This window comes from Mya arenaria, chromosome 5, assembly GCF_026914265.1.
Source record: "Mya arenaria isolate MELC-2E11 chromosome 5, ASM2691426v1".
Classification (NCBI taxonomy): Eukaryota; Metazoa; Mollusca; class Bivalvia; order Myida; family Myidae; genus Mya; species Mya arenaria.
Window position 1 is genome coordinate 9,401,609 of NC_069126.1, and position 27,148 is coordinate 9,428,756.

General features: G+C 33.8%; 2 protein-coding genes across 3 annotated transcripts in view; both read left to right on the plus strand.

The window, feature by feature from the left end:
* Positions 1 to 21,089, plus strand: LOC128234489 (uncharacterized). The gene is made up of 10 exons (XM_052948745.1): positions 1 to 147; positions 3,508 to 3,696; positions 4,407 to 4,513; positions 4,701 to 4,836; positions 5,339 to 5,473; positions 6,480 to 6,647; positions 7,022 to 7,138; positions 7,697 to 7,789; positions 8,658 to 8,754; positions 21,014 to 21,089. The coding sequence occupies exons 1-10, from the start codon at positions 81 to 83 to the stop codon at positions 21,087 to 21,089; spliced, it is 1,185 nt and encodes a 394-aa protein (XP_052804705.1). The 5' UTR covers positions 1 to 80.
* LOC128233781 (uncharacterized) overlaps positions 20,332 to 27,148 on the plus strand; it is a 7,990-nt gene continuing 1,173 nt past the window's right edge. Inside the window, exons 1-9 of one of the 2 annotated variants that reach the window (XM_052947634.1) lie at positions 20,332 to 20,380; positions 21,014 to 21,202; positions 22,934 to 23,040; positions 23,190 to 23,327; positions 23,583 to 23,717; positions 24,236 to 24,418; positions 24,894 to 25,010; positions 25,503 to 25,601; positions 26,160 to 26,256. In XM_052947634.1, the coding sequence (XP_052803594.1) occupies positions 23,618 to 23,717; positions 24,236 to 24,418; positions 24,894 to 25,010; positions 25,503 to 25,601; positions 26,160 to 26,256 (596 nt within the window). In that variant the 5' untranslated portion in view covers positions 20,332 to 20,380; positions 21,014 to 21,202; positions 22,934 to 23,040; positions 23,190 to 23,327; positions 23,583 to 23,617. Of the gene's footprint in view, positions 20,381 to 20,764; positions 20,902 to 21,013; positions 21,203 to 22,933; positions 23,041 to 23,189; positions 23,328 to 23,582; positions 23,718 to 24,235; positions 24,419 to 24,893; positions 25,011 to 25,502; positions 25,602 to 26,159; positions 26,257 to 27,148 lie in introns of those variants that run through there. The other variant, XM_052947633.1, reaches the window with a different exon arrangement.

Sequence of the window (27,148 nt, forward strand, 5' to 3'; positions counted from 1 at the left end):
GAAACAATGGAAGGTTGATGATTTTTAAGTGGTTATTCCGCAGTTTATCTGCATGAGGACAAGACTAAATTTAATCAACTATGAAAATGAACATATATGTGTTACTGATTTGGTTTGCTTTACCAGACTTTACCATCTTCGTCGAAGGTAAGAAATACATCACTTTGTTGTGCTTCGGCAATATGAAATAGAGAATGATTTGAAAATAATAACACTTTGGTTAGGCCAGACCAGAATGATTTTCGATCGTCAGATTAACTGTATTTTTTTCAAAAGATGAAAAAAAGCATTCGTTATTTTTCACAGATACCAAAGTGTGTTAACTAAACTTCCCAGTAGTGAGACTTATATTTCGACTAGTCTCACGTCCAGTTACATCGCTCACAAATTAAATATGTCGCATGTCCTTGCGGGACCGCTAATAAATATCTCATGGATGTAAGATTTGGTGTTGCCGCTTTTGTGGCCGTCGGAGAAATAAATGTTTGAATTCAAAACTACCACAATTGAACGTTGTGGAAGGATTCAACGCCTCATGTATGACTGGGGATTAAGCCTAAACTCTGATTGCGACTTCCAAAAATGCCGGTACTGATACACAGTCAGTAGTTGTTAAACAACAACAAATAAACCTTTGAAAAGTTGGCACGGTTTGTCAGACTGTATTCATTTCTTGGTAATGTATGTATCTACATTTTGTCGTTGAAGTTCATTTATCGTTTTGCATTATTTTTTTCATTTTCTTTGTCAATGTTGGTAAATTGGCACTGGTTCCGGTTTGGCTCATCTTTTTACTTTTGTTGTTATTTACACGTCAAGAATGATAATGTAGTTACATCGCCCCGAGCATTCCTATTTCTCTGGCCGTTCCAACTCAATCATTTATTAATAAAAAAATTGTACGTTTGGGGCGTTGTGCTGATCTCGATAAGTGTATGCGAGGGTCTCACCTGATTGCATATAAAGAGGGTACTCGTTCATGCTATGGCTACCGGGTTCAATGCTGTAGTTTTCATTGCATTATTAACATTCAATCAGTTAGTCGTTTTTTGTGCAATAGCCAGGGTACTATGACCTGGACTTTTTATCTCTGATTTGTTATAGCTAAGCGTTGGAATGCCGCATAACAGCATCGCCGCATAAACGTGTTTTTTTTTTTTCGTTTATGCGGTGATTTTCAACGCATAAACGTTTATACGGCGATGCTCAACGCATAAAGCAGAAATTGCTTATATGGGGCGCAACTGTGCCATTTTGCCACATTAAGAGGAACTTAACCATTTATTATAAAGCTAAAATATATTTCAACAAAAACGATGATGATGACGTTGATGACCCTATTATCAGTTTGAAATGACGTTGAAAGTATGTACGTGAAGTTAGCGTCCTAGCGGCCTAGCGGCGTGAAGTAAGCGGCCTAGCGGCCTAAAATGCTATCCTATTTCAAAGCATGTATACATGCATTTTCTTATAAAGCAAAGAAATATTAACTGATTTTTTAAGCACACACTATCACTCTGAGGCGATTATCAACATTTTTTCATAAAGTCGAAGCAGTCAGCTTTTCAAAGCATGTGAACATGCCTTCTAATTTCTTTTTATATATTTTCTGTTTTTTATGCCCAAATTATCACTCTTAAGCAATTATAAACTTTGTTTTTCAAAAAAGTCGATCGAGCACTTCAGCGGCCTAGCGGCGTGAAGTTAGCGGCCTAAAATGGTTTCCTATTTCAAAGTATTAACATGCGTTTTCTTCCAAAACAATGATAAATCTATGGTTTAACAATTTTGCTAAATACAAAAAATAAAAATGCTGATATTCGCTATAAAGGATATTTTAGGCAGCTTTGTCGAGTTTTGGGCGAAATGCAGACATTCGCTAAAGGATGGTGATTTGTGAATAGAAACCATAAATTTGTCATTTTGAAGAAGAAAAGGCATGTATAAATGTTTTATAACAGAAACCAATTTTAGGCCGCTAGGCCGCTAGACCGCCAGGTCGCTAACTTCAAGCCGTTAAGCCGCTGAACTGCTTGATCGACTATTTTGAAAAAAAGAAGATAGTTGCTTAAGAGTGATAATTTGTGCATAAAAACAGTAAGTATATCATTGTTTTAGAAGAACAGGCATGTTTAATGCTTTGAAATAGCTGACTGCTTTATCGACGTTTTTAAAGAAAAAAAAACGTCATTTCAAACGTTTTTTGCAGAAATATCAATTGGTTTGGTTCACATTTAAACCGATCTTACTAGTACGACTAGTTCAAAACTTGGTTAAGTGGACACAAAAAAACTAACACCGATCTTGATAAAACTTTATCAACCACTATTGTACTAGTATACATGTGTTTTAATTGCTTTTTATGCGGCGAAAGTGTGCCTTTTTGCCATATAAAAAATCCTTTTTATGCGTTGAAAATCACCGCATAAACGAAAAAAAAAACACGTTTATGCGGCGATGCTGTTATTCGGTGTTACAAGGCGTTTTTAGTCCTAACGGTCACGGTGTACTTGCATAAAAAAACCGCAACGCGTCAACATCAAATTCTCTTGGAAAGGACTAAGAATAGATATATTTAAGTAAAGAATATTACAGTCATTTTTCCAGTTTATTGATGCATAGTAGCACGCTACAGCATATTTATTTGCAAACCAAGATAGTTCGTGTCCATGGATGTATTCCAGATAAATTTTATAACTTTATATGCAAACATAACGAGGTCTTATTTCTAATATTGCCTTCTGGTATACGCATACACACAATAAACAAAGCAATAACAAATCATTCATAATAAAAAAGGAATGATAGGAACACGCAAGCAAGCACGCACGCATGCACCCACTTGCACGCATGCATGCACACACACACACACACGCACAAACCCGCACAAGCACAAACGCACAAACACACACACATACAAACACACACGCGCGCATGCACACACGCACACACGGACACACACACACACACACACACACACGAAATATATTATATCAAACCAATTATTTCATCACATTCGTGCAATAAAAATATCGGATAATAACTGATTATTTGTAGAACTGGAAAGGTATCAAAGTATGTTAGTGACTTTGGATGTACGTATTACAAAATAATGAATACGCATAAAGAACACTGGCTTGTACGGAACTTAAAGGGGTTTTGTAGTTGATTGGGTCAGGGATTTCTCATTGGTTTGGTTATTTCTGAGGCATATACAGCAAGAATCATCCGGATACAAACAGTTCTCGCTATTCAAATGAAATACTTACATCACGTGTCCTAATACAATTCAGAGAAAAGCCATTGATTCTGCAAACGTTTGTCAGTGGTAGCTTGCGTGTGAAAGTAAACCCCCTCCCTTACCTCCTCAACACTAAAAAAGAATCGTAACCCTTATGTGTCATACGTTTTACTCTTCGTCTGTGTTTCTGAATGTCACTATCAATCTACTGACTCCATTTTCAATATTTACAGACGCTGGCTATCATAAATTGTTACCTTTATCAGGTTACCGTTACTACGTTTCGGAGCAGGAAACGGAATGGGGAAATGGCAATTGCACCTTGGCTCTTCCAAGTCTTGATTATAACGATCTTGGTATCTTTGCTGAAACAGAAAAGGATACAAACTGGACATTGCACGAAGATGGTTTATGGATTGGTTTATTCCAAGCTAAGCTCAGTTTCGCATACGTCGGTATGTACATTGTATATTGTTTTTTGTTTGGAATTGTTAACACACTTACATTAATAATTTTAGTATTAATGAGATGATTCGGTGTAGGCTTGCCTGAACGTGTGTGGGTGTGTGCGTGCGTACTGACGTTCGTTGGTGGCTGTGATGTAGTGTGTATGTATGGTTTGCTTGCTCGTTGGTTATCTGGCTTTCAATACGTGTCACTCTACAAGAACATAGCTACTTTTTCTGGGTTTGTCTCTGTAGCTTCTATATCGTGGTTGCGAAGATTAAGACAGTTATGAACTAATACACTGCATTATCAATGTTTATATCTACTCTAGGTTGCAATAAACTGAATGACAGCGGTGCTGTACTCTCACACAATATTGTTTTGTTTTTTTTGGAATTGTTAACACACAAACATTAATAATTTAAGTATTAATAAGATGTATAATGTATAATTTAAACATGTTTTATTCAACATATACAAGCAAACTACATATAATATGCACACATACACAAGTTGTCTATAATATTGAAATGGATTAGAACGAAAGCATAGCTTAAAGAATTCTTCTCCGTAGGAATTAAATTACTCATTTACCTGAACATTGTATAATGTATAGGTGTGTGTTTGCTTGTACGTGTTTGTGGACATTTATATATTTGCAAAGATTAAGACAGTTATGAACTAATACACTGCTTTATCAATGTTATATATACTCTAGGTTGCAATAAATTGAATGACAGCGGTGCTGTACTCTCACACAATATTTGTGAGTGCAGTTGGAAGAGTGAATGTGATTCATTTGCTATACGGAAAATAGATGACGAGGTTTGTCTATAGTTCTTTACTAAACTTCCCCTCAATTATCACCAATTGTTTCTAGCATAAGATTGTCTGAAGCAAATGGTATTTTAATTTTTCGTGGAAAGTTACAATTTAAGTTGATATATTGCGCTTAAGATGTTTCAAGCTGATGTTCATCGATTGAATTACAACATTATTGTTTCGTTTGCAGAAAATTGAATGCAAATGTTTAGATACTGCTGTTGTTGCAAGTAAATCACAATGCACTTCAACATGCAAGAGGGCAGATGCTTACAAATGTGGCAAAGAGGGAAATAATTATTTTTCCATTTACACAGTTCAAAATGGTATGAAATTACATTATCATTAGAATGTATGTTTGTGTTTTATCTTATTTACTCTAAATGCAGGGGAATACTAATGCATACCCCAGATCGTCCGGACATACAAATCAGTTTTGGTTCCCGAAAAGGCAATCACGAATATATAATATAAAAAGTCGACTTCATAAAGATTATTTATAATGATTTCACTGAATATAGGCGTTCCAATTGCTTGAAAATGTTTCTTTCATATCTGTTTGTTCCAAAAATTCCCATCATATTGGAAACCCCTACAGCCCAACCCCATTTAACGTTTTGAAATAAAACTGATGAAAGAACAAATTTCGACGATGCATAACTAAGTATGGGAGTACAAGTAAAAATGATTCAAGTACGTCCCTGACATGTGTGGCAATTGTTCAAATGTTGTCATTTATTTCATCAGGATAAATATATATATGCATGTATATAATATATATATATGCATATAAATGTATATATCTCAACATTTCAAAGTATTTTTCAGCTACGAAATGTTTTAGGCATTGCGGATACGCTAGTAAGACGTGCTTAAACCGAATAAGACGCAAAACATCCAGATGGGCGATCTGTTTTCAATCTAACAGGCAAAACAAAGACTGCAGCGATCGGCCATTCACAGGTGCAAATAATCCCCATTTCAATCAATCTAGAAACAAACCAAAAATAATGATGATGATGATAATAATAAAAGCTTCTTTATTTTTAGAAAGTAGTTACGCAAGATGACATAATTACAGATGCAATTATCAAATGATTTGAATTATAAAAGAAACCTTACACTTACATAAACTACACATTCCAATATCGATATAATGTTCGCACTTTATACTATAATATTAACTTGAACATGATATAAAGACTGTTTTTATTATGTCATAACGATCCAATTCAATTATATTCATGCACTCACCGATTGACAATCAATTACAATTAACCGTGTTCATATAAATTAGCATGAACATAAATATGTAGTAAATATGCAATGGAATTTAAAAGATATTATTTGAATTAAAGTTTAAAGTTGTTGGCCTCTTTGCATTTATTTTGTCATCTGGAACTTCATTTTATACTTTCATTCTGTAATTACATCATAAATATTTAAAATGATTAATACGAGGTTCCTCCTTTTAATATATGTCGTGTTTTAAAGACAGTCGAAGTTTCTATTCAAATCGAACCCCGTTAGCTCCAGCGGAAATACCACGAGCCTCGAAAAATTCGAGCCAAGCGGGAATGTTTACATTCAGTATAAAGAAATCGGTCCTTACATCCAGTACGGGCCAAGCTAATTCAAGCCACGGGGTTCGACTGTATTTGCTTATAAGTAACTTATATATACATATCAAAAGGTGCCATACCATTAATTATTTTATATACAAGAGCTTTTTAGTGGTATTTACTTCTGTATGTAAAAGTTAACCATAGATGTTCTTGTATCAGTACGGATGGTATAAGTTTATTTTAAAACAGCATGCACATAATAAATATATTGATAAAAACAGTGATTTTGCCTATCTTTATAGTTAAATTTGAGTCATCCTCTTTTTATCATAATTTACTGGTTTGTGAGTGATAAATAACTGAGAATGTTTCTATGTCGTGTTTTTCGTATATATACGCATCAGTTCGGGATATTGGAACGAAAGTAGCCAGTTCAGCAGTTGCAGGAGAGAAATGTTTTGCCAAAGGCCTGTTCCCGGCAACCTTAAGACACATTGAATCTTCAATAATTTCAAATAACAAAACATACTGGACAGACATAATCAGAATGAACTCAATGATTCGAACAGACGGTAAGTAATTGACATAAAGGTTGTATTTCCTAATACATTAAGAAAAAGTATAATACTATCATTGTTGTCTATAAAATGATTTTCGGTGATTATGTGTTTAAAGGTTAAGCCTTTGTAATGATTATATGAATTAACTGAGTAATTCTTTGCCTGTGTTGCAGTTAGACAAAATGGTTATCGATTGGTCAATATTTATTCAATATTTCATATAAACAAATCGCAAAACTAGCCTTAAGATACAATGTGAACCACTTATCCAAGTTTTATGCAATTGACTGCAGATATTATCAAGTCATTTTCTATTATCAGTATCATCTTTTGTTTACCTAAAATTTATGCAAAACAATTTACTCAAAATGAGTACAATACTACAGAAAAATTCTACGCCGACGGACCGAAACTGTATGCTTACGTCCAATTTGACGGTAAAAGACTTGGAGTTAGGTTTGACGACGGACGCAGTGTAAGACGAAGGAGTCTTTGTGAAACACGTATGTTTTAGGTCTACATCTTATGTTATTACTTCTCATATTACTTAAAAATAAAAACGTGCAAGTATCTAACTGAATTTACTTTTACGAGTATCTAACTGCATTTTTCACCAATGGGAAAAATAACGACATTTTAAGTCAAGTTAGAACTTAATTAGATTGACTGAACATTAAACTTTCTCATTTGTCATTTTTGACGCAGTATTTATATATATATATATATATATATATATATATATATATATATATATATATATATATATATATATATATATATAAGGCATGGAAAGATTTGCATTTGGTGTTTAAGACGTACTTTTCGGTTGAAATGAGGCTGAATGGAATTATATATCTTACGACTGTTACTTTCATTTCGATCATAAACATGATTATTGTGTTTAATATTATCTATTTATCAGGCATCATCTAGTCTACATTTATCTATAACATGCACTCACAATCAGGTATCTAGGGAAATGGTTTTTGAAAACTCATATTCAACATGATCAGCGAATTTTATAACAACATTATCAAAAAAATCATATTCAACATTTTCAGCAAACTTTGTAGCAACAACAGCAACTACAATAGAAGGTCATTCCACATTGAAAATTCCAGAAACAACGGAGAATAACAGGACCATAACAACAGGTGACGTCAATATTTTAACAACGTATTCAACTGAATATAATGATGAATGTCATTAAATAATCTTATTGCAGCAAAGGCAGAAGCCTGCGCGTTTGTAAAACTAAGTTTTCGGTTGGATAGAAACTGAATTGAACTGTTTATCTTACGAACTGTTACACTTATGTCATCATAATCATGAAGATATTGATTAAGCGTTACTATTAATACAGTCACATAATCATCTAGTCTACTTTTACCTTTAATATATACACACAAGTAATTAAGGAAATGGTTTTCAAGCAATCAAATTCTTCAAATTCATCGAGCTTTGTATCAACAACAGCAACTGCCATTGTCCAATCCTCGTCCACATCGAAATTTCAATAAACAGCTGAGAGTACCAGGACAAAAACACAAGGTGACGTCATTATATTCAAAACACGTGCAACTGAACATAATTTTGAAAGTCATTGAAAAACCTTGCTGTAACAAGAGAATAAGCCTTTTGTTTCTGCTGATTATTTATGTGTTGAGTTTCTCATGGATATATGTATATTTAATAGAAATGACTGTCAAGATTTCTTGATATCTTAATCAATTAATTGTTTTTACTTTCAAGGTTTGAGCGTTTATGCCAAAAAGAGTAAATTTAGAGTTTTCCAAGGCTGTTTTGTTCGAACTGCAGTATTTTAGTTTCTATTTTTTAGTTTAAACATTATATATTTTACAACGATTGTGAAGAAAGCTATGATAGCTTATACTAAGTCACTCTCGTTGGCACGATGAGTGTGGTCTTGTGTTGTGGGGGAAACCGGAGTACCCGGAGAAAATCCATTTGTCCGGCTTGGTGACCACTAACCAAACTCACATTATCTATTTTGTGTTTCAGTAGATCAACGAGTCCCGGTTGCGGAGATTTCTGCTAGCGTTTCAGCGCTTGTGGTTGTTGGAATATGTATTGTCATTTCCGTTATACTGAGGAAGAGGTTGGAAAATTGCTCATTTATATGTTTTATACTGATTTCTTTAGCTTTTTCGTTACGAATGCTTATTAATTATAAACTAGAAGCGCCGCAATGCGACGAAACCAAATTTTTGTTATGGGCAATCACAAATTATAGCCAATTAATTTGTTGTATGACTTTATCTTTACTTTTATCAAAAAGAGACGTAACTGAAAATTACTGTTGGCGGAAACCATTTTTCTATTTTTAGTAATAGTGACCTTGACCTTAGCCCCTCCCCACTCAAAAGCAATTCCAAGCTAGCTCTTCACATAAGCTACCTACACACCAAGTTTCATCAATATCGGTCAATGTTAACTAAAGTTATTGGGCAGAAACCATTTTTATATTTTAAGTAACAGTGACCTTGACCATTTTTCTATTTTAAGTTATATTGACCTTGACCTTAGCCCCTCCCCACTCAAAAGCAATCCCAAGCTAGCTCTTCACATAAGCAACTTACACACCAAGTTTCATCAATATCGGTCAGTGCTAACTAAAGTTATTGGGCAGAAACCATTTTTCTATTTTTAGTAACAGGCGACCTTGACCTTAGCCCCCCTCAAAAGCAATCCCAAACTAGCTCTTTACATAAGCTACCTACACACCAAGTTTCATTAATATCTGTCAATGCTAACTAAAGTTATTGGGCAGAAACCATTTTTCTATTTTAAGTAACAGTGACCTTGACCATTTTTCTATTTTAAGTTATAGTGACCTTCACCTTAGTCCCTCCCCACTCAAAAGCAATCACACTCTAGCTCTTTCCATAAGCTACCTACACACCAAGTTTCATCAATATCTATCAATGCTAACTAAAGTTATTGAACAGAAACCAATGTTTGACGCCCGCCCGCCCGCCCAACGACAACCTCATTCTAATAACCCGGTTTTCGTTGAAAACCTTGTTAAAACACACTCTAATACCCGATATATACTACTGGTGTTCATTTGGAGAGGCCATGAGAAAGAAGCTCTGGTAATGACAGAACCCACAACCTCTTGAGTGAGAGGCGGAAACCTATACCACAAGAACACTTTCACCCTCCCGTCATTAATTTCTTATCTGTTATCATCCCGGCAATGTAAACAGTACAGTGATTATGTTGTAAGACAAAGGGTTGAGAATTAAAGGCAAATGGACAGTTAATGTGAGACAGATGAGCACAGCTTTTATACATAAAATCAAGAATAATTTATCAAGTATTTCGATATTAATTTTAAGAGATTGTGCAACACAACAGGTATTGGTACGCGTGCACTTATTATTGCACAGTACGTTAGCAAGATATATGTACATTGTACAAGTTTAGAATGACGTGCACGATAGCCTGCGGAAAGTGATTGTTACGAGTAAACCTACAAGTACAAGCTGACAGTGAAACTATGAGAACGACTTTTAAAAACAACAGCAGCTTTTACATGTACGTGTAGCTTTATGTACACGTAGATGTCGTGTCTGCATTCACTCTAATATCTTAGACATGTCAAAACATAGAAGTTATAATAATATTCCTTATATTATCTACAGTTTGTTTAAACTCGACATAATTTTCCATTTAGAGTTTTATTCAAAACAGCATGAATGATAAATACCTTTGATTTTAGCGTAAATGTTTCATATTTTCATGATACCTGCTTGCATTTTAATTATTACAGATACAATGTAATTATTTATTATGGTCAAATGCTTAATTTGTACAAATCCTGATTCGATTTTGAAGTATCGAAGTAGTTAAAACAGGTAAAACAAGTATAACATTTTAATCAATAAATACATCCATTTTTTTCGTTAGGCGAAACCAACAGTAATTTCTTCGTTTCTTTCGCAAACAATTTTCCATCGAGACATTTTATATAATCATATATTTGCCAGGCCTAAATATCACGACAATACTTGAATATAAGTATTTTCTCAATCTCAATCTCAACTCAATTTCCCACATAACAGCTTGGTATGATTCAGAATGATAATTGTTTTACTTTTTTGGAAGCGCATTTTATAACATAAACATAATGCAAAAAACAGCTCAATGTTCTTTAAAAGTAATTCTAGAATAAAATATTCTTTTAGATCTTTATTCGAAAACCTCAATGACATAGAATACCAAAACAAAATATCACAAACTAGAAACATGGACCAACAGCACAAAACTCCACAAGTTCAATTTTCGCTACATACAATTTGTTATGAAATTTTGACCAAATATTTTTATCAACAAAATTTATGAATATGTTCGCTTTTAATACCTCTCTTAGACAGAGTTAACACACATAAAATCTTAAATCAATCTATGCTGTTATGTGGTAAAGTTAGTTGTTATTGAGAAACGACTGTTGTAATAGTGATGCCTAGTGTTTGGCGGTTTTCCCTTGGCGCCATATCTTAGTACCGTTAAATTATATAAACATATACATGTATATATATTACACAACTCACTATTACAAGTATTTAATATTTTTCTTTTGAGCATTGTTTAAACAAATATCGTGTGCATTCTCGTAATTATGTGTTTGTACCATTGTAAATATTTGTAAATATTGTGTTTGTCCTCATTGGCGGTTTGGCTTATTGGATTTGAAAACAAACCTTCTTCCTTATAAAATAATCATTGTACTCCTATTCCATTTGATAATGCGATACCAAATGTCACTTTAACAATATATAGTAAGATTGGTTTCATCAGATCCTGTTCATCAAATGAATGTCAATTTCATATCGCTTGTTAAATTATCGTTTCAAAAGACTTCAATGGCAATGTTAAAGTCCTTTGTTGAATGTATATATACATGAGTGTCATAATGGAAATAGCATGGACATTGAGCTGTGATTGTGTTAAATGGCATAAAGACAAAAGGTCAAACCCTGAAAGATTAGTCAATATCAGAGTCCATATCAAAGTTCATATCAGAGTCCATATCAGAGTCCATATCAGAGTCGAGTCCATGTAAGAGTCAATATCAGAGTCCATATCGTTTATTATTTAGATATGGGGCTACCACATTTGAAAGGTCCGTGAAAATAGAGCAATCTATCAATAAAAATACTCTAGTTTAATATGACATAATTTGAACAAATGTATAAAATATAATATATAATTAAAGATTTAAACATTCAGATGAAAAATAATTATACATGTTGCAATATCTATACAAGCGCGTACACCCGCATGTTCTTATATAAGAATGATGAACTTGATGTATTTAATTGTTAAGGTCAACTTCTTGGTACGTTTCTGCGGACTCTTTGATCGGTGGCTCCAGTATAGAGTCCTCAATAAACTATTGTAAATAGCTTTTTCGGTGCTCTCTTGTTCGTCTTTCTCAATGTCTCTATGCTGATACTCACTCTTTTTGTCTTTAATGTATTTAGACTTTCTTTGGGGACATCATCGCAGTCAGATTTGAGGCAGGATAGTTAATACTTATTTCATGTTGATAATTGTAAAAAAGCTGATAGTTCGTTTGAGCATGTTGCAAATGTCTGTTTTCTTGGTAGACACCAAGTGATGGTCATTTTGAAGCCTTGATAGTGCTTGAACCCCTAACTCTTTGGGTGAGAGGCGGCGGAAATATTTACCACTATACTAGCTCGTCTTCGCTTACATATGGATAAATGATGAAATGCTATTATTTCCTTTTGCAACTTGATTTGAAGATGTTAGTGGAAACATAGAATTGTTTTGCCTGATGAAAGGGCAATACCTTTGTGGGTACTTGTCAATCTTTACCACACATGCACATGCAAAGTAGTACTATATACCTCCTTGCAAACAGAACTTAACAGAAAAGAACAGTGTATTGGCTCTGGGCAGACAAACTTGAGCGTTTTTCAATAGGAGAAATAAATTGTATGTTTCTGATCTGATCCTTTTTATTAATTTCACACCTGTGTTAAGACAAATGTGACGCGACACTATAGTTGTAGTTACTTCAAATTAGTTTCTGTCAATTTGTTTCATAGTAATCCAATTTGAGCTTAGTTAATTCATTAAAAACCAATGACTACTGCGTTACTGATCCGATCGAGAAGACCAAAACAACTTTATTATGAATAAAGGAAGACTAATAATTTCTTTTTTCAACACATCGTATGCATTATTTCGGAATTTATAGATTTGTTTATCGTTTATTGTAAATAACATCTTTTTGCATACCCCTTTGCTACCCGGTTCGGTTGCCCATAGTTGAGCCCATCACACACAGTGTAGATCATTGTTTACGTAGACAATATTAACAATTCTTAAAATTTAATGAAGACATATTTATAGTAAATTTCAATCAAAGCCAATGCTCGCAGCAATAAACAACGGTTGAATGGTCAGTGATGTCTAAATGGTGGAGACCCTAATATTGAAAGAGCAATTGCATGTCAAAGTGGCTGAACAAAAGGCGTGCATTTTTTGGGCGCACTAGGGTATCAAAATGGTAGTTTAGGGGTTCACATTAAGAATGCAGTTACGGTCGAATAGGCAGAATAGAAGACAACCTAATTTGAGACACATTTAATGGGCAGTACAGAGGATCCCATATTTAGAGCTGATTGAAGGTCAAAGTGGCAGAACAGAAGGCCCCACAATTATAGCGCAGGTCGAAGGCCAACGTATTATGGTAGCATTCGCAGGTCGGAGGCACTGACATTTCGGGCGCAAAACGAAGGCCCCCATATTAAAGTATAATTTTCAAGTCAAAGGCACCACCATTTAGGGCGCAGGTCTTAGTAGTAGTAAAAAATCCCCTCTTTTATTAGAGGGCCGTAACTGATGTTGGTATAACTCGTTGTCCAATCCCTTTGCATGTTTGATAAATAATTATTTGCATGCCATAAATCATAATTGATTAAAAAAATACCCCCTATTTATGGCCCACTTCCAAGCTAGCACTCAAACCTATATCACAAGCTAAATCTACACCGGTTCTAATGCGGGCCGCCTCTATCTTGCAACACTTATTTACGTCGGCCAGATATCGGATGAAGTCCTATTGCCGCATTTAAGCCGCTGCATAAGCGAAATATCCCTGCTTTCTCATACGATATCATTATTGTTATCATTTCATATTATAAATGTGCGAACATTGTAATTTCAAAGCTACAAACTGTGAACGTAACTTTTATGTGTCCTTGTGGAAACAAACTCAAAGTCATACTTCCATTGGCGCGATGATTTGAGCACCTAGTATATAATACACTGGTTTATAATCAATGATTTATATTCAAAAGGTATTATACAATGTTATGACAACATAATGTCATATATTAGTTTAAATACATTTAAAACTTACGAATTACCGGTGATTACCGATTACCTGTGTAATCCGAATAATCCAAATATCTAGTTCCTTGAGAGCATTTCCGGTATCCTTTGTTTGCAATATCTCCCGGTATATGTCAACGTGAAACTTTCAAAAATGTCGTTCCTAACACATTTATTACATCGAAATTCATCGTAATTTTGTTTTCGAACTTTCTCTTTCGAACTTTTTCTAACATATATGTTACAATGAATAAATTTTGAATAATTCAGGAAACAAGTACTGACAGTCGGCGTCTATCACGTTGATACCTTCACCTCTGCGCATCCGCTTTTTGGCAACAGCGCTACTCAACTAAACTGCCGACTTGTCACTGTTGAAATCCGCCACCAATATTTAATTCTAGTGGGTTTTTCGACTTGTAAGAGTATGGTGGAGGGGCCCTTTGATATGGGAAAAACAGTGATGTTTTGGCAAAAAGGGGAAAAATATTATCATGATTCATATAATGTTCAACTTAAACTTTTGGCTACTAAGCTTGTTTCTGTAGTTTTTCACATAAGTATTGTTTTCAAACTTTTATTCAACAAAACTGTCGACATGTGCATGAATGGAACTAACTATACTGCTTCATTTGATAAATGTTAAATGTTCAAGGCTCCACCCCTTTCCCCCCTCCCCACAAAAATATAATAAATAAATAATTTAATTTACACTTTATTTTTGCAGGGTAAAATACATTCCTATACCCCGAACTGCCAGCCTTGCTGACTTATTAATTGTAGCTTACTGAATGGAAGTTTAATGCAGTAGCGTCATTTTTCATGTTTCAACCGGTAATAGGTTATTGAAAAATCTAAGATGGCGTCCACGGTTGGTAAACAAAAGGCACCTAAAAACATAATGGTGTTTCCAAGCATACAAAACTTACTGTTACTGACGGCAGAATGATTTTCCTTAAATATAAGTAAAATTCAAAGATCGAACTTTGCAAATAACCTTGCATACATTCCATTAGATCGTTTCTTAATACACCGATAATGGTTACATCCAAGATAATCTTTGTTTCATTAACAACATATTTTTAAAACGTTTCTAGAATTTTGAAAAATTGTGTAATACTAACTTAAAGTAACATAATGTGATAAAACATACACACCATTTGCCAATGGACAGCAAAACTCGAGACGAACGAGTCGAAGTAGTTTACCTTTCGTTTTTTTATTATTATTTGTTTTATTGATAAGTTTCCTCAAGTTAATGCATACTTTGATAAGATTTACCTTTTGCGTTTTATCTTTATTAAGAATTGTTGGGATAAGAGTGAGGTTTGTGCACATAAACTGGTTTAAACCCCCAGTAAATTTACATTTTACTGACCGTTCCAAGGCGGTACCTAACAATTCTTGATAAACATACCAATTATTTATATATATATTGGTAGGTCTTTGATTCCTTAAAGTTGTAAAGCTGTAACATTTAGGTACTAAGGTTCGGCGAGTGAACGAGGTTGAAACATTCCCGCGGTAACGGACCCACATCTATAGCCAACTGGCGCAACTTTTTCCACATCTTCAGTGAAAAGCAATCACAATTATTTTCGCTACTGGCTGGGATGTAACAAGCTACCAAGACAATATCATTTGACAAAATGTAAATAATTAATGGGCGTTGTAAGTACATCGCGCGCTTTCGACTTTGAAAACAGCTTATTTAGTCTCGACGAGACCTAGATTGTAAAACCACATGATCAGTTTTTGTTTTGCCGAGATAAATGGGGCCAAAAGGTACACGGCTAACAGAACATAATTAAGCTCCAGCTTGGTCATATCAAAGGACCATTCCCCTGCGTTCATTTTACATACAACGCCTACGCTACCATAACCAGAACCGTCATTCCCTTCTAACATATTTTTAAAAACACACGAAATAAGAACAACATATATAGCAACGAGTCCTCTTTGAAAGTTCAAAATTTTAAGCATGATATACAGTGGTAATAAAACAACATCGGATCTACATATTGATAATACGGGAATATAACACATTTATACAAACAAAACACAGAATGAGTCAGGCCAGTTTTAAAGTCTATATATTTTAGGCTCACCCTCAAAGATTCCATAACGCTGGAGCCCTTTTTCAATCACCAATAAGTGTATACATCAAACAATAATAAATCATTTACATTCAAGCTTGATAAAAATGACCCTCTATTCCTTTAACAACAACCCATTCACACGCACACACGCACGCACGCGCACACGCAAACGCACACACACACGCACACGCACACACACACGCACACGCACGCGCACACGCATACACACACAAACACACACGCAGGCACACACACACACGCAAACACACGCACACCCACGCACATACACGCAATCACACACACACACACACACACACACACACACACACACACACACACACACACACAAACACAAAGTCATTAACAAATATTGTGTAGTCAATCAATCGATGATTTCTTCCCTTCCGTTTCCAAAAACGGTCTATAAAAATAAGCAATGAGTTACCCGCTTACACCCTGTCCAAAACAGCTGTCAGTGTAGATTTCTTATACGTGACTCCCATTGCCATTCCCCAACAAGAGTCAGTGCAGTAAATCAATGCAATACCTCTTCCTCTAACCGAAACAACTGTCGGTGATAGTCAGTGTAACAGTAACAAGAGGGTAAAGAAGTGTTCATTGACCTTCTGGAGAACCCGTTACATCACCTTTCTCGTAAACGTCTGGAAATACAGGCAGAATAATTTCCTTTTGAAGCTAGTTAATACGTAATTTATTTGGATAATTGTTTAAAAAAACCTATAGCTCGTGAAGACATGAGTGAGGCTTATTATAAAGCCTTGAAAGAGGTGAAACACTTACCTTTTTAGGTGGTAGGGGGCGGAAACGTTTACCACTTAAATAAACTAGCGTACGTAATGATAGTTGATGAATTTGTATTTCTATATTTCATTGTTTAACTTTTTAACTGCATGACTTCGTTACATGATTGACCAAAACACTTGTATTGTTAAGTGCAAGCAGTACAATTGAAATCGGTCAATGTTGGAGTTTAAATGTATAAATTGGTGTGAATGAGTCAACTATTATTTGTGAGTAGTGCAAACTGAAGTCTATTTGAAAGTCAGTCATGTTCACAAAGTAAGGTGACGCAAAGTTGTTCGGCTTTTGAACTTATGAGTCTGTTAAAAGTAAAAGTAAAATTCTTGGAGTTTCAGTGCCTATGACAGCTGGCCCCAATATCTATCACTTAAATGCCTAAATATTGCTAGATCTCAATTTTATCTCATTTTGGTATTTTATATAAACGTTGAAGATGTGAAAATTGCAAAACAATCAAATATATTTAGGTTTAATTTCCTGAATGAGATATCAATACGGATACCAATGAGATAAATTTAAATGATGTGCATTGTAAACATAGTGACATTCCAATTATAAAGTTTATCGTATATCTTTATATCGGCATCTAATAGATCAAACGTCTGATATAACAATATCCTTGTTCTGCCCTACACAAGTGTATTTTCCTTAATTTGCCACAAAATGGCATACTTATTTGACAATGTATTGAACTTCTAACCTTTAAACATGAAGTTTTAATGGTTTAAATCGTGCGACCTATTTGAATTGTAATACGAGAACGCAACACTGAGGATAAGTAAATGGTAGTTGTTGTGGAGTTGTTCTGTATTGGGACCAGAATAATTGCTATCAAGTATGCAAATGGGCTTTTATGTGTTAGTATTTTGGTTTGCTCTACCACACTTCTTTGTCCAAGGTAAGAAAATATAACCTAAATGTGTATTTTGACCAGACTAATTGCTATGAAATTGTACATTTATGTGTCACTTTGATGTGATTAAACCAGTTCAAGTAAAACATAATTACAAAGTAAACAAACACTAAAAATAGCTTAACAAGATTGATTTTTTGATTGTCGGAATAACATCACCTGTTTTCAGAAAATGCAAAAAAATACAAAACAAAAAATGCATCTCAGTATGCGAACGATTCCAATTTACACACGAAATATCGAAAATGCTGTAAATCAAAATTAGAAAAGGTTTTCGACTTTCTTTCATAGACACTAACGTGCGTAAACTAAACATCCAAGTTGTTATATTTATCTTGCGATTTGTCTTAAGACAGGTTACATCATTCACGAGTTTTATATTTTAATTGCGAGACTGCTTATACTTGTCTTATGAAGGCATCTTTCTTCGTTTCTGGTCTTATACTTGGAAATACAACTTTAGATTCAAGGATACCAAAATGGGGCTTTATAATAAATAAAAATTATACCAAACGTAACAGGACTTGGGCTCCAGCCGAAACTTTGATGACGACTTAAGAATTAATTTATTAATTGATTTGTAGATATTATTCTGTTCTGTCTTTAAGTTGGTTTTGGCTCCGACTGGGCTCTTTTTTCATTCTTGGTATTATTGACAAGTGCTTGGTCAAGTGCTTATTTTATCTGACCGTTTCAAGGCAATAACCCCAACAGTTATTAATGAACATAAGTTTGTTTGTGTTTATACTGTCTTTTTGTGACTTAATGTTTCTCTAGGGAAGTGGCTGTGAGACATAAACAATGTGCCTCTTAGCGGGTATTCATTCATGATAAGGCTATTGCGTTTGTTTTCATTTTATTATAAACATTCACTCATCTTGTCAAATATATTCTATAACAAAGGTAAGTTCGAGAGTATACCATCATTTGATCTTCTTTTTATTCGTATTTCATGAATTAGATATCAGACGGATGCTTAATGAGTATATATATATATACTCATGTAACACATAGTAAACAGCTTAACTATCATTTATTGAGTGTATCTTAATTGCTTACGACACGTATGACTACACTCAAAATTGACAAAGCAGACCAGGTGTGTTGATTTGACCAAATGCCTTACATTTTGAAGGAACTTTGATCGCAGATTTAGTGAATTCAATTATATGAAAAAAAATGAAATGTTTGTAAAGCATATCAATGTCATGAATTAATGTTTATGACCCAGTCTGAATCGACCGGTTTCATTTCGATGTTTTGTCTCCTGTTGTCTTAAAGTGAAACATTTAAAGTTATCATACGCATGCTTGAAACTAATTGGCTTACTCGCATTACAAGCCACAACGTGGCATCTTCAATTTCTCTATTGGAAAATACTTTTAAATAATACGGATGTATATATTAATCATTAATATTCAAAATATGTTATTGTAATATTGTCATTTTGCATTCATTGATATTCGCACGCTTCAGTGAATACATTTGTAAACTCAGTTAGTCTCCGTATGTGGATGAATTCTAGGTTAGATTGGTGCTTCAGAGTAAAGCAAAGTTCCTTTACATACTGATTGATTATTTCTTATTATTTAATGTCTTAAAACGAGGTTATCCGTACGGAAACGCTCCTATCTATAATATCCGTGATACAACATTCTGCAAACAAAGCCATACGTATTTATCCGGTGTCGATCGTACTTTTCTGAGGCTGTCCGTACTTTTGTATGGAAGGAATCAAAGTAGTTCATCGCAGACCCGTCAAAGCATTCGGCAAGTTGTCAGCCTTAGTGAAACGTAGTTCAACGTAGAACGCCGAATTATCCGTACGTACTTGTCCGCGTCCTGTAGTGTTTTTACACCGTTTCTCACCATTATTTCGCCATACTAAGACGCATTTCTCCAATCGACTAATCCGGATCCCCTCCGTAAGAACCAACCCATCCTCACCATACCTTAACGCACTGGCACACTTGTGTTAATTAAGGTATAAACTCAATTTTAAATTGCATTGAATTTATGTTTTAAAGGTTATAAAAAGTTTTTTCAACTATGATATATTGTTGTCGGCGTTCAAGAGGCTTAGTTTATCTTTATATATAAAGCTTGAAATAACATTGGCCAAAGATTAAACTGTGGCTTTGATATAATTATTTTGGGCTGTTTCTGTTTTACAAGAGACTTAATACTAGTACAAAACTATGCATCGGTTTTCGCTTTAACCTACCCCCGAAGCGGAAGTTTCATTGTTATAAATTAAGTGACCTTTTTGAGGCGAAATTTACATACAGGCGGGATTGGCAGTGTTTGTTCACTGGCAGTTTCTTCTGTTAATTGATCACTCTACTTCATGAACATTAAAATTGAAAATGGATATTTACCTCTTTATACAATGGTTTTTTCATGATGTATGTGTCCATTTCTCTTTGGTCAGTACAAAGGGGTTTATTTTTGTTGCATTGTTTTTTCCACATTTGCAATGGACATATGCCTCCATGTATGAGCGCCTTGGAATGAGAAAGGTATTTTATACTACTAATGTTTAATGGTGTTACAAAATATATTCATTTTGTTTTGCTTCTTTCTGTATTTTTTGCTTTTAGTAATCAATACATTACTAATACATAAATTAAAGGTGTGATACATAACAATTGTTCAACCATATATAGATATAAATCATATATAAACTGATTCACAAGTTTTCCCGGCTATACGGCCAGTCCACATATGAGTTTAATTTTCTGACGTAGCTGAAGAGATACGAAAAATGGATAACAGTTTGGTATTCACAAATGCAATACTTTTTAACAATATAAATTTACCGTTATGTACCTAGTTAGTAATCCACTGTATTTGATTTCTCTACTCTTAAGAGGACGTTTAAATGCTATAAATCTGGTTACATACTTGAACTGATTTACGCGGTTACTGAGATAATTTAACTTGGATTTTGGCCCAGACTGATGTTTATCAAATATGAAAATGGAGTTGTATGTGTTTCTGCTTTGGTTAGCTTTACCAAAAAGTTGCGTCTTTGTTGAAGGTAAGAAAATCTTTTTATATTTTTTTGCTTAAACAATGAGAAGCATAACATGAATTGAAAGAAAAACATCTGAATTATAGTTAAGACCAAATGGTTCAAAATCTTGTTTCAGGTCAGCGTTATTACCCTTCGGAACAGGAAACACAATGGGGACAAAGCAATTGCACCTTGGCTCCCCTGTCTATTAATTACACTGATCGTGGTATCTTTGCTGAAACAAAACATAATGCAAATTTGGCATTGCCGAAAAAGGGTTTATGGATTGGTTTGTTCCAAGCTCAACTTAGCTTCGTATATGTCGGTATGGATGTCTTTAAGTTTTGATTTGACAATATAACCAATTTTTCGAAACTCTATTATGAACATCTAGCTTAAACTATAATTGACATTTTATTTGATATAATATACTGTACTATTTATTTAGTTGGAGTAGAAATATATAGGTTAAAACGGACGTTATAAATATGCGAATAGTCAAGCTAGTGGTATATGTGCTCGCCTCTCATCAACGAAGACATAGATTCCCCTGGCATGTTGCATTGGCTTCTACCAAGAAAAAGAACTTGTGAGTTCAAATTAATAAACTTAAAGTCACACTTAACATATTCTTTTTTCCCCTTCCACAACCCAGGTAGATTTAGTGTCGGTGGGTCGATAAAAGGTTTTGTTTATATTTTTAAGGCAACGTCATAGTTGGTATAGGTCCGTGTTCGACGAAATAAGTTATGAAAAGTGTTTGGCTTAAACTAGTCAAGACGAACAATTCAACCCGAGAATCCCATCAAATATTATTTGCTTGCTCTTTTCCATCTTTTAAAATAAAACATATATCATTTACATATTTTTATAAATTTGGAAATAAAATAAGAGAATATTTCACAGCATGATATCTGTTTTATGATATTATATATTCCAGAAGTGATCGAATTAGTTTTATTAATGCAAAACATATACTAGTATATCAGATAATCAGAGTTTTCATCATGAAAGGTATTGATATTTCTTTAAATGACTTAATTTAAATAATTTGTTTATATATTTTACTTTATCTATCAATGAAACAAACATTGCTAAATGTGAGCTATTTATATGGATGCATTGATATCAGAACAACTTATAATTTTGTCGTAAATATAGTAGGAAAACTCTTTGATGTGTCATCTTTTTCTGACTCAGAGGTCATATGTTTCAAGCATACCGAATAGGACATGTTTTAATTGCTAAATTGAAGTGACTTAGAAGTTACGTAGTTGGGATAACAGAGATAAAAATAAAAAGCAGGACCTAGTGGGGAAGTTATAAACGTAGTTAGTCAAGTGCCTTTTGGTAAAACTACGCTAGCAGAGATGAGGTTTCAGTCAGGTTTGATAAAAACGTTCGACATTGAAACATTAAATTACCCACGATCATACGTCATTTTTACAAGCATACCTATTACTGTTTTCGAAGTTTTATTTTAAGTTTTCAACCGACAAATAGTTAATTTTCTCGTAGGTCCATTAACTTTAAATTGGTTGCTGATTACTGATGTAAACTGGTGAGACTAAAACAAAAGCGGACGCATCATATGAAATGTGTTTGAATTACCAAGACAATAAGAAGAACAAGTAGAAGTGTATTATAATGTTAGAACTTTGTTATGATTAATAACATATAAGTAAAGCAATACGGCTTAATATTGTTATAAAATAGTCATTGTTCAAAGCTGGATTATTGAAACAAAATGGAAATAATTCAGTCAGTCTGATTTTTTCACGTCGGGCGGGAAAACATAAATATTTTTATATATATCTAAAATAAATCACCACACACGTTATTTATTGGAAATGGTTGCATTACGTTCTTGATGTTATAACCTATGTTCACGTTTATGCTTATCTTGTTAATTTTCTCCTGTTTTTACGGACAGATGGACCTGAGAAGACAACATACAATTGATACTATCAAGTCTCATTTAATTCATGCGAATTATTGGACGCATTTGATATTTTTGTTCAAAGACACATTGTACCTAACATTATTATGACTCAAGGTTGCAACGAGATCCATACTAGCGATGCTATCCTCGTGCACAATATAAGTGAGTGCAGATGGAAGAGTGGCTGCAATACATTTGCAGTAGGAAAAAAAGAAAATGAGGTTAGTCTATTTTTCCTAAGTAAACCTTTTGCACATTTGTTTCACTTTGTGGCTAGAAGCACATGCTGTATAGCGTTTTGCTGAAATGTCCAACGTTACGCTAATGGTGTATTATCTAAGTTTGCTGAGAAGATGATTTTTCTTTACAGAAATTACAATGCACGTGTTTTGACCTTTCTGACGTTCCAAAGAAACTAATTGTACTTCTATATGCAATTCGGAAGATGCTGATTATAAATGCGGCCGAGAAGGACAAGATTTTTTTTCTGTGTACACAGTTGAAAATGGTAATAAATATTTTTTACCGAAAGTATGACTCTTATTACTTAAATGTGTATTTACAAGAATACTGCATCAGCTATGTTGTGCATGTTTTAAGTTAGTCAATTTAAGACGTCTGTTTCCGTCAAGGAGTAATCTTGGTGAGCTATCAAGTGGTATATCCCAAAGACTAGCTGGACACTACTATTTAATTGTATATAGTACATCATCACATCAAAATTGTGTTTGTATTGTTATATTTACTTTCAATTTACTTTCAGTTACCCAATGTTTCAAAAATTGCGATAAAGAGAGTATGAAATGCCTTAGATTTAAACCCAACGCTAAAAGCGTGCTCTCTTGGTGGCAGTGTGTTCAGACGAACCCTAAAAGCATAGTCTGCAGCGATCGGCCAGGTTTTAACATTCAAATGTTCAAATGATATATAGTAAACAGTCTGATATCAAAAACTGTCAATTAAACATATTACAAATACATTTAGAACTACAAGTGTTAAAAAGATTCCTGCTTGATGGTTTTTGACAATACCTTGCTTATTAAGAAGCTTTTACTAGAAAGGCCACTCTTTGCAATTAAACGTTTACACCAAATTGAATTGTTTTTAAAACAACGTATGTTCATTTAAATATGTGCAGGCAACGTTTTTCGGAGTACACCATAAATCAACGGTTTGTGGTTAATTTAATATATTACATCAAAACCAATACCGTATTAATCATTGTGTAATACATGCATAAACAATCAAAATGAATTTTCTACAGCGATATCATTGGAAGAAGCAAAACAGTTCTGTTTTGTTTCATTTTAAATCCACATTGCAGTACAATTATATTTATTAAAAAACTTATAAAACTTGCAGTAATCCTATATTTATATCTATTGTATTTTTGTTCCAATTTATGAAATTACCCAGCTTTAAACGAAACAGTTCATGATATTGGGACAAAGGTTGGCAGTTCAGCAGTTGCAGGAGAGAAATGTTTTGCCAACAACATGTTCCCGGCAACTTTAAGACACATTGAATCTTCAAGTATTTCAACAAACAAAGCATACTGGACAGGCATAATCAGAATGAACTCAATGATTCGAACAGACGGTAAGTAATTGACAAAAGAGTTGTATTTCCTCATTAAGTTCTTGCTTGAATACGATCACTCTATTTTTGCATCTAAATTGGTTTTTAATGTGCTTATCAGTTTTCAATTGTTATGAAATTGTATAAATTATTGAAGTGTGCAATAGACTGTTGTTGTTTGAATTAATAATATAGATGTAGCACATTATGATGAAGGGTTAACAGCCAATTGTATAAAAGTAGTTATTTCCTTTTCTTAGTCAAATTTAGTCATATCGTTATTGTTTGGTCCATATGTATCCAAAAATAAGTTACCCCAATATTACCCAATCATTCAAACGTGTAAATAAGCCTACAGACAAGTTTAATACAATTGGCTGTATATCTTTTCAAGTCATTAACTATCTTAATACTACCCATTGATTACGTCTGGCGAATTGAAATAAAAAACTGTACTCAAAATGTCGATCTGTTTTAATGTTAAACCATATTACAGACACTTTCCACACCGACAACCCAAAACTGTATGCTTACGTCCAATTAAATGGTAGCCGGCTTGAGGTTAGGTTTGACGAAGGAAGCAGTGTTACACGAAAGAGCCTTTGTGAGACAAGTATGTTTTAAACCTATATTGTATTTGTTGTTATTTAAAAGACATAGTTATAAAAACGTATAGGTATACACTGCATTTATTTTTACGAGTAACTAACTGCAATTACCGCCAATTAGGTAGATTGTGACCTTTCAAGTGTATATGTTTTACTTATATATCCTCTAAAATGCTTTTTATTCAATTTTAACTTTATAAGACTGACTGTACATTAAAATTTTCTCATTCGTCATGTTTTAAAACAGTCTTTGTAATCTCGCTAATAGCAAGCATAGAAACTGTACGGCATTTGGTATTATAGACGTACTTTTCAGTTGGATAGAGGATGAATTGAACTGTATACTGTAACACTAATTTGCATCATAATCATGATGATGAGGATGTAAACTATTAATTCAGCATCATAATTTTCTAGTCTACCTTTACCTGTTAAATGTACTCATAATCAATTAATTAAGGAAATGGTTATTAAAATATCATATTCTACATTTCCAGCAAACTTTGTAACAACAACAGCAACTGCAACAGAAGGCCATTCCACATCAACATCGAAAAATCCAGAAGCAAATGAGGATACCAGGACAAAATCAAAAGGTGTCGTCATTATGTTAACAACATATGCAACTGAACATGATGCTGAAGATTATTGAATAATCTTGTTGCAACAAAAAATATCATAGGCTTAAAAAAACGTACTTTTCGGTTGGACAGAGGCTGAATTGAATTGTATATCTTACTGTTACTCTTACTTCATCAGTATCATGATTATTTTTATTAAAATTAGCTAATAATTCAGCCACATAATCATCTGGTCAAAAATTCCAGAAACAACTGAGGATACCAGGTCAGAACCAAAAGGTGACGTCATTATGTTCAAGACACGTGCAACTGAACATGATGCAGAAATTCATTGAATAATCTTGCTATAAAAGTATAAGCCAAAATACGCACTAGCCTCTTTTGTCTGTACTGATTAATTATGTCATGAGTTTCTTTGATTTATAAGTTTTATACAAATGACTTTCAGGATTTCTCTAAATCAACGATTTGTTTTTGCTCTTAAGTTTTGAGCGACCAAAAAAGTAAATTTAGCGCTTGCCAAGGCTGTTTTGTTTTAACAGCAGTATTTTAGTTTCATTGTTTTGTTTTCAGTTGATCAACGAGTCCCGGTTGCGGAGATTTCTGCTAGCGTTTCAGCGCTTGTGGTTGTCGGGATATTTATCGTCATTGTCGTTATACTGAGAAAGAGGTTTGGAAATTGGTCGTTGATATGTTTAAACTGATTTCTTTAAGCTTAATTGTGACGAATTCTTATTAATTATAAAATCATTCTCAGATACGTTTTCTTGGTACAAAATTAATACTGGTATTCATTTGGAGAGGCCAATAGAAAGAACCTCTGGTGATGATGGAACTTACAACCTCTTGGGTGAGAGACGGAAACCTACTCCACTAGACCACGTTAACCCTCCTGGTCATTGCTTTCTTAAATGTTCAAAAGTATGATAATTTTTGTTAAGGAAAAAACATAGATAAGCCCAGCAGAGTAAATAGTACAATTCTCTTGTTGAAAGACACAAGTATGAGAACCAACGTTAAACTGACAATCAATGTGAGACACACGAGCGCCGTTTCAAAGATATAAAATTGTCGTTTATCAAGTGTTTCGAGATGTATTACAGTGATTGTGCAACACAACAGGTATTGGTACGCGTGAACTTGTTTTTTTTGCAGTACGTTATTAAGAAATGTGTAGAAAAGTGACTTATGCGAGTATCAATTAACCTACAAGCCGGCAGTGAAAATTCGCAAACGACTTTCAAACACAACTTCAGCTTTTACATGTACGTGTAGCTTTATGTACAAATACACGTATACGTCGTTTATGCAACCACTCTAATATCTTAATGTCCAATTATATAAGTATACTCCTAATAGTATCTACATTTCGTTTGAACTCGACATTGTTTTCCATTTAGAGTTTTATTCAAAACGGTATGAACGAGTAATACGGTTTTCTTTGTTTTCGGCGTTAATGTTTATCGAATAATGTTTGGTCTTTTTCCTGATACCTGCTTGAATTTTAATAATTGACGCCATTGCAGCTAATTATTTAAAATGATCAAATGCTTATTTCTTAC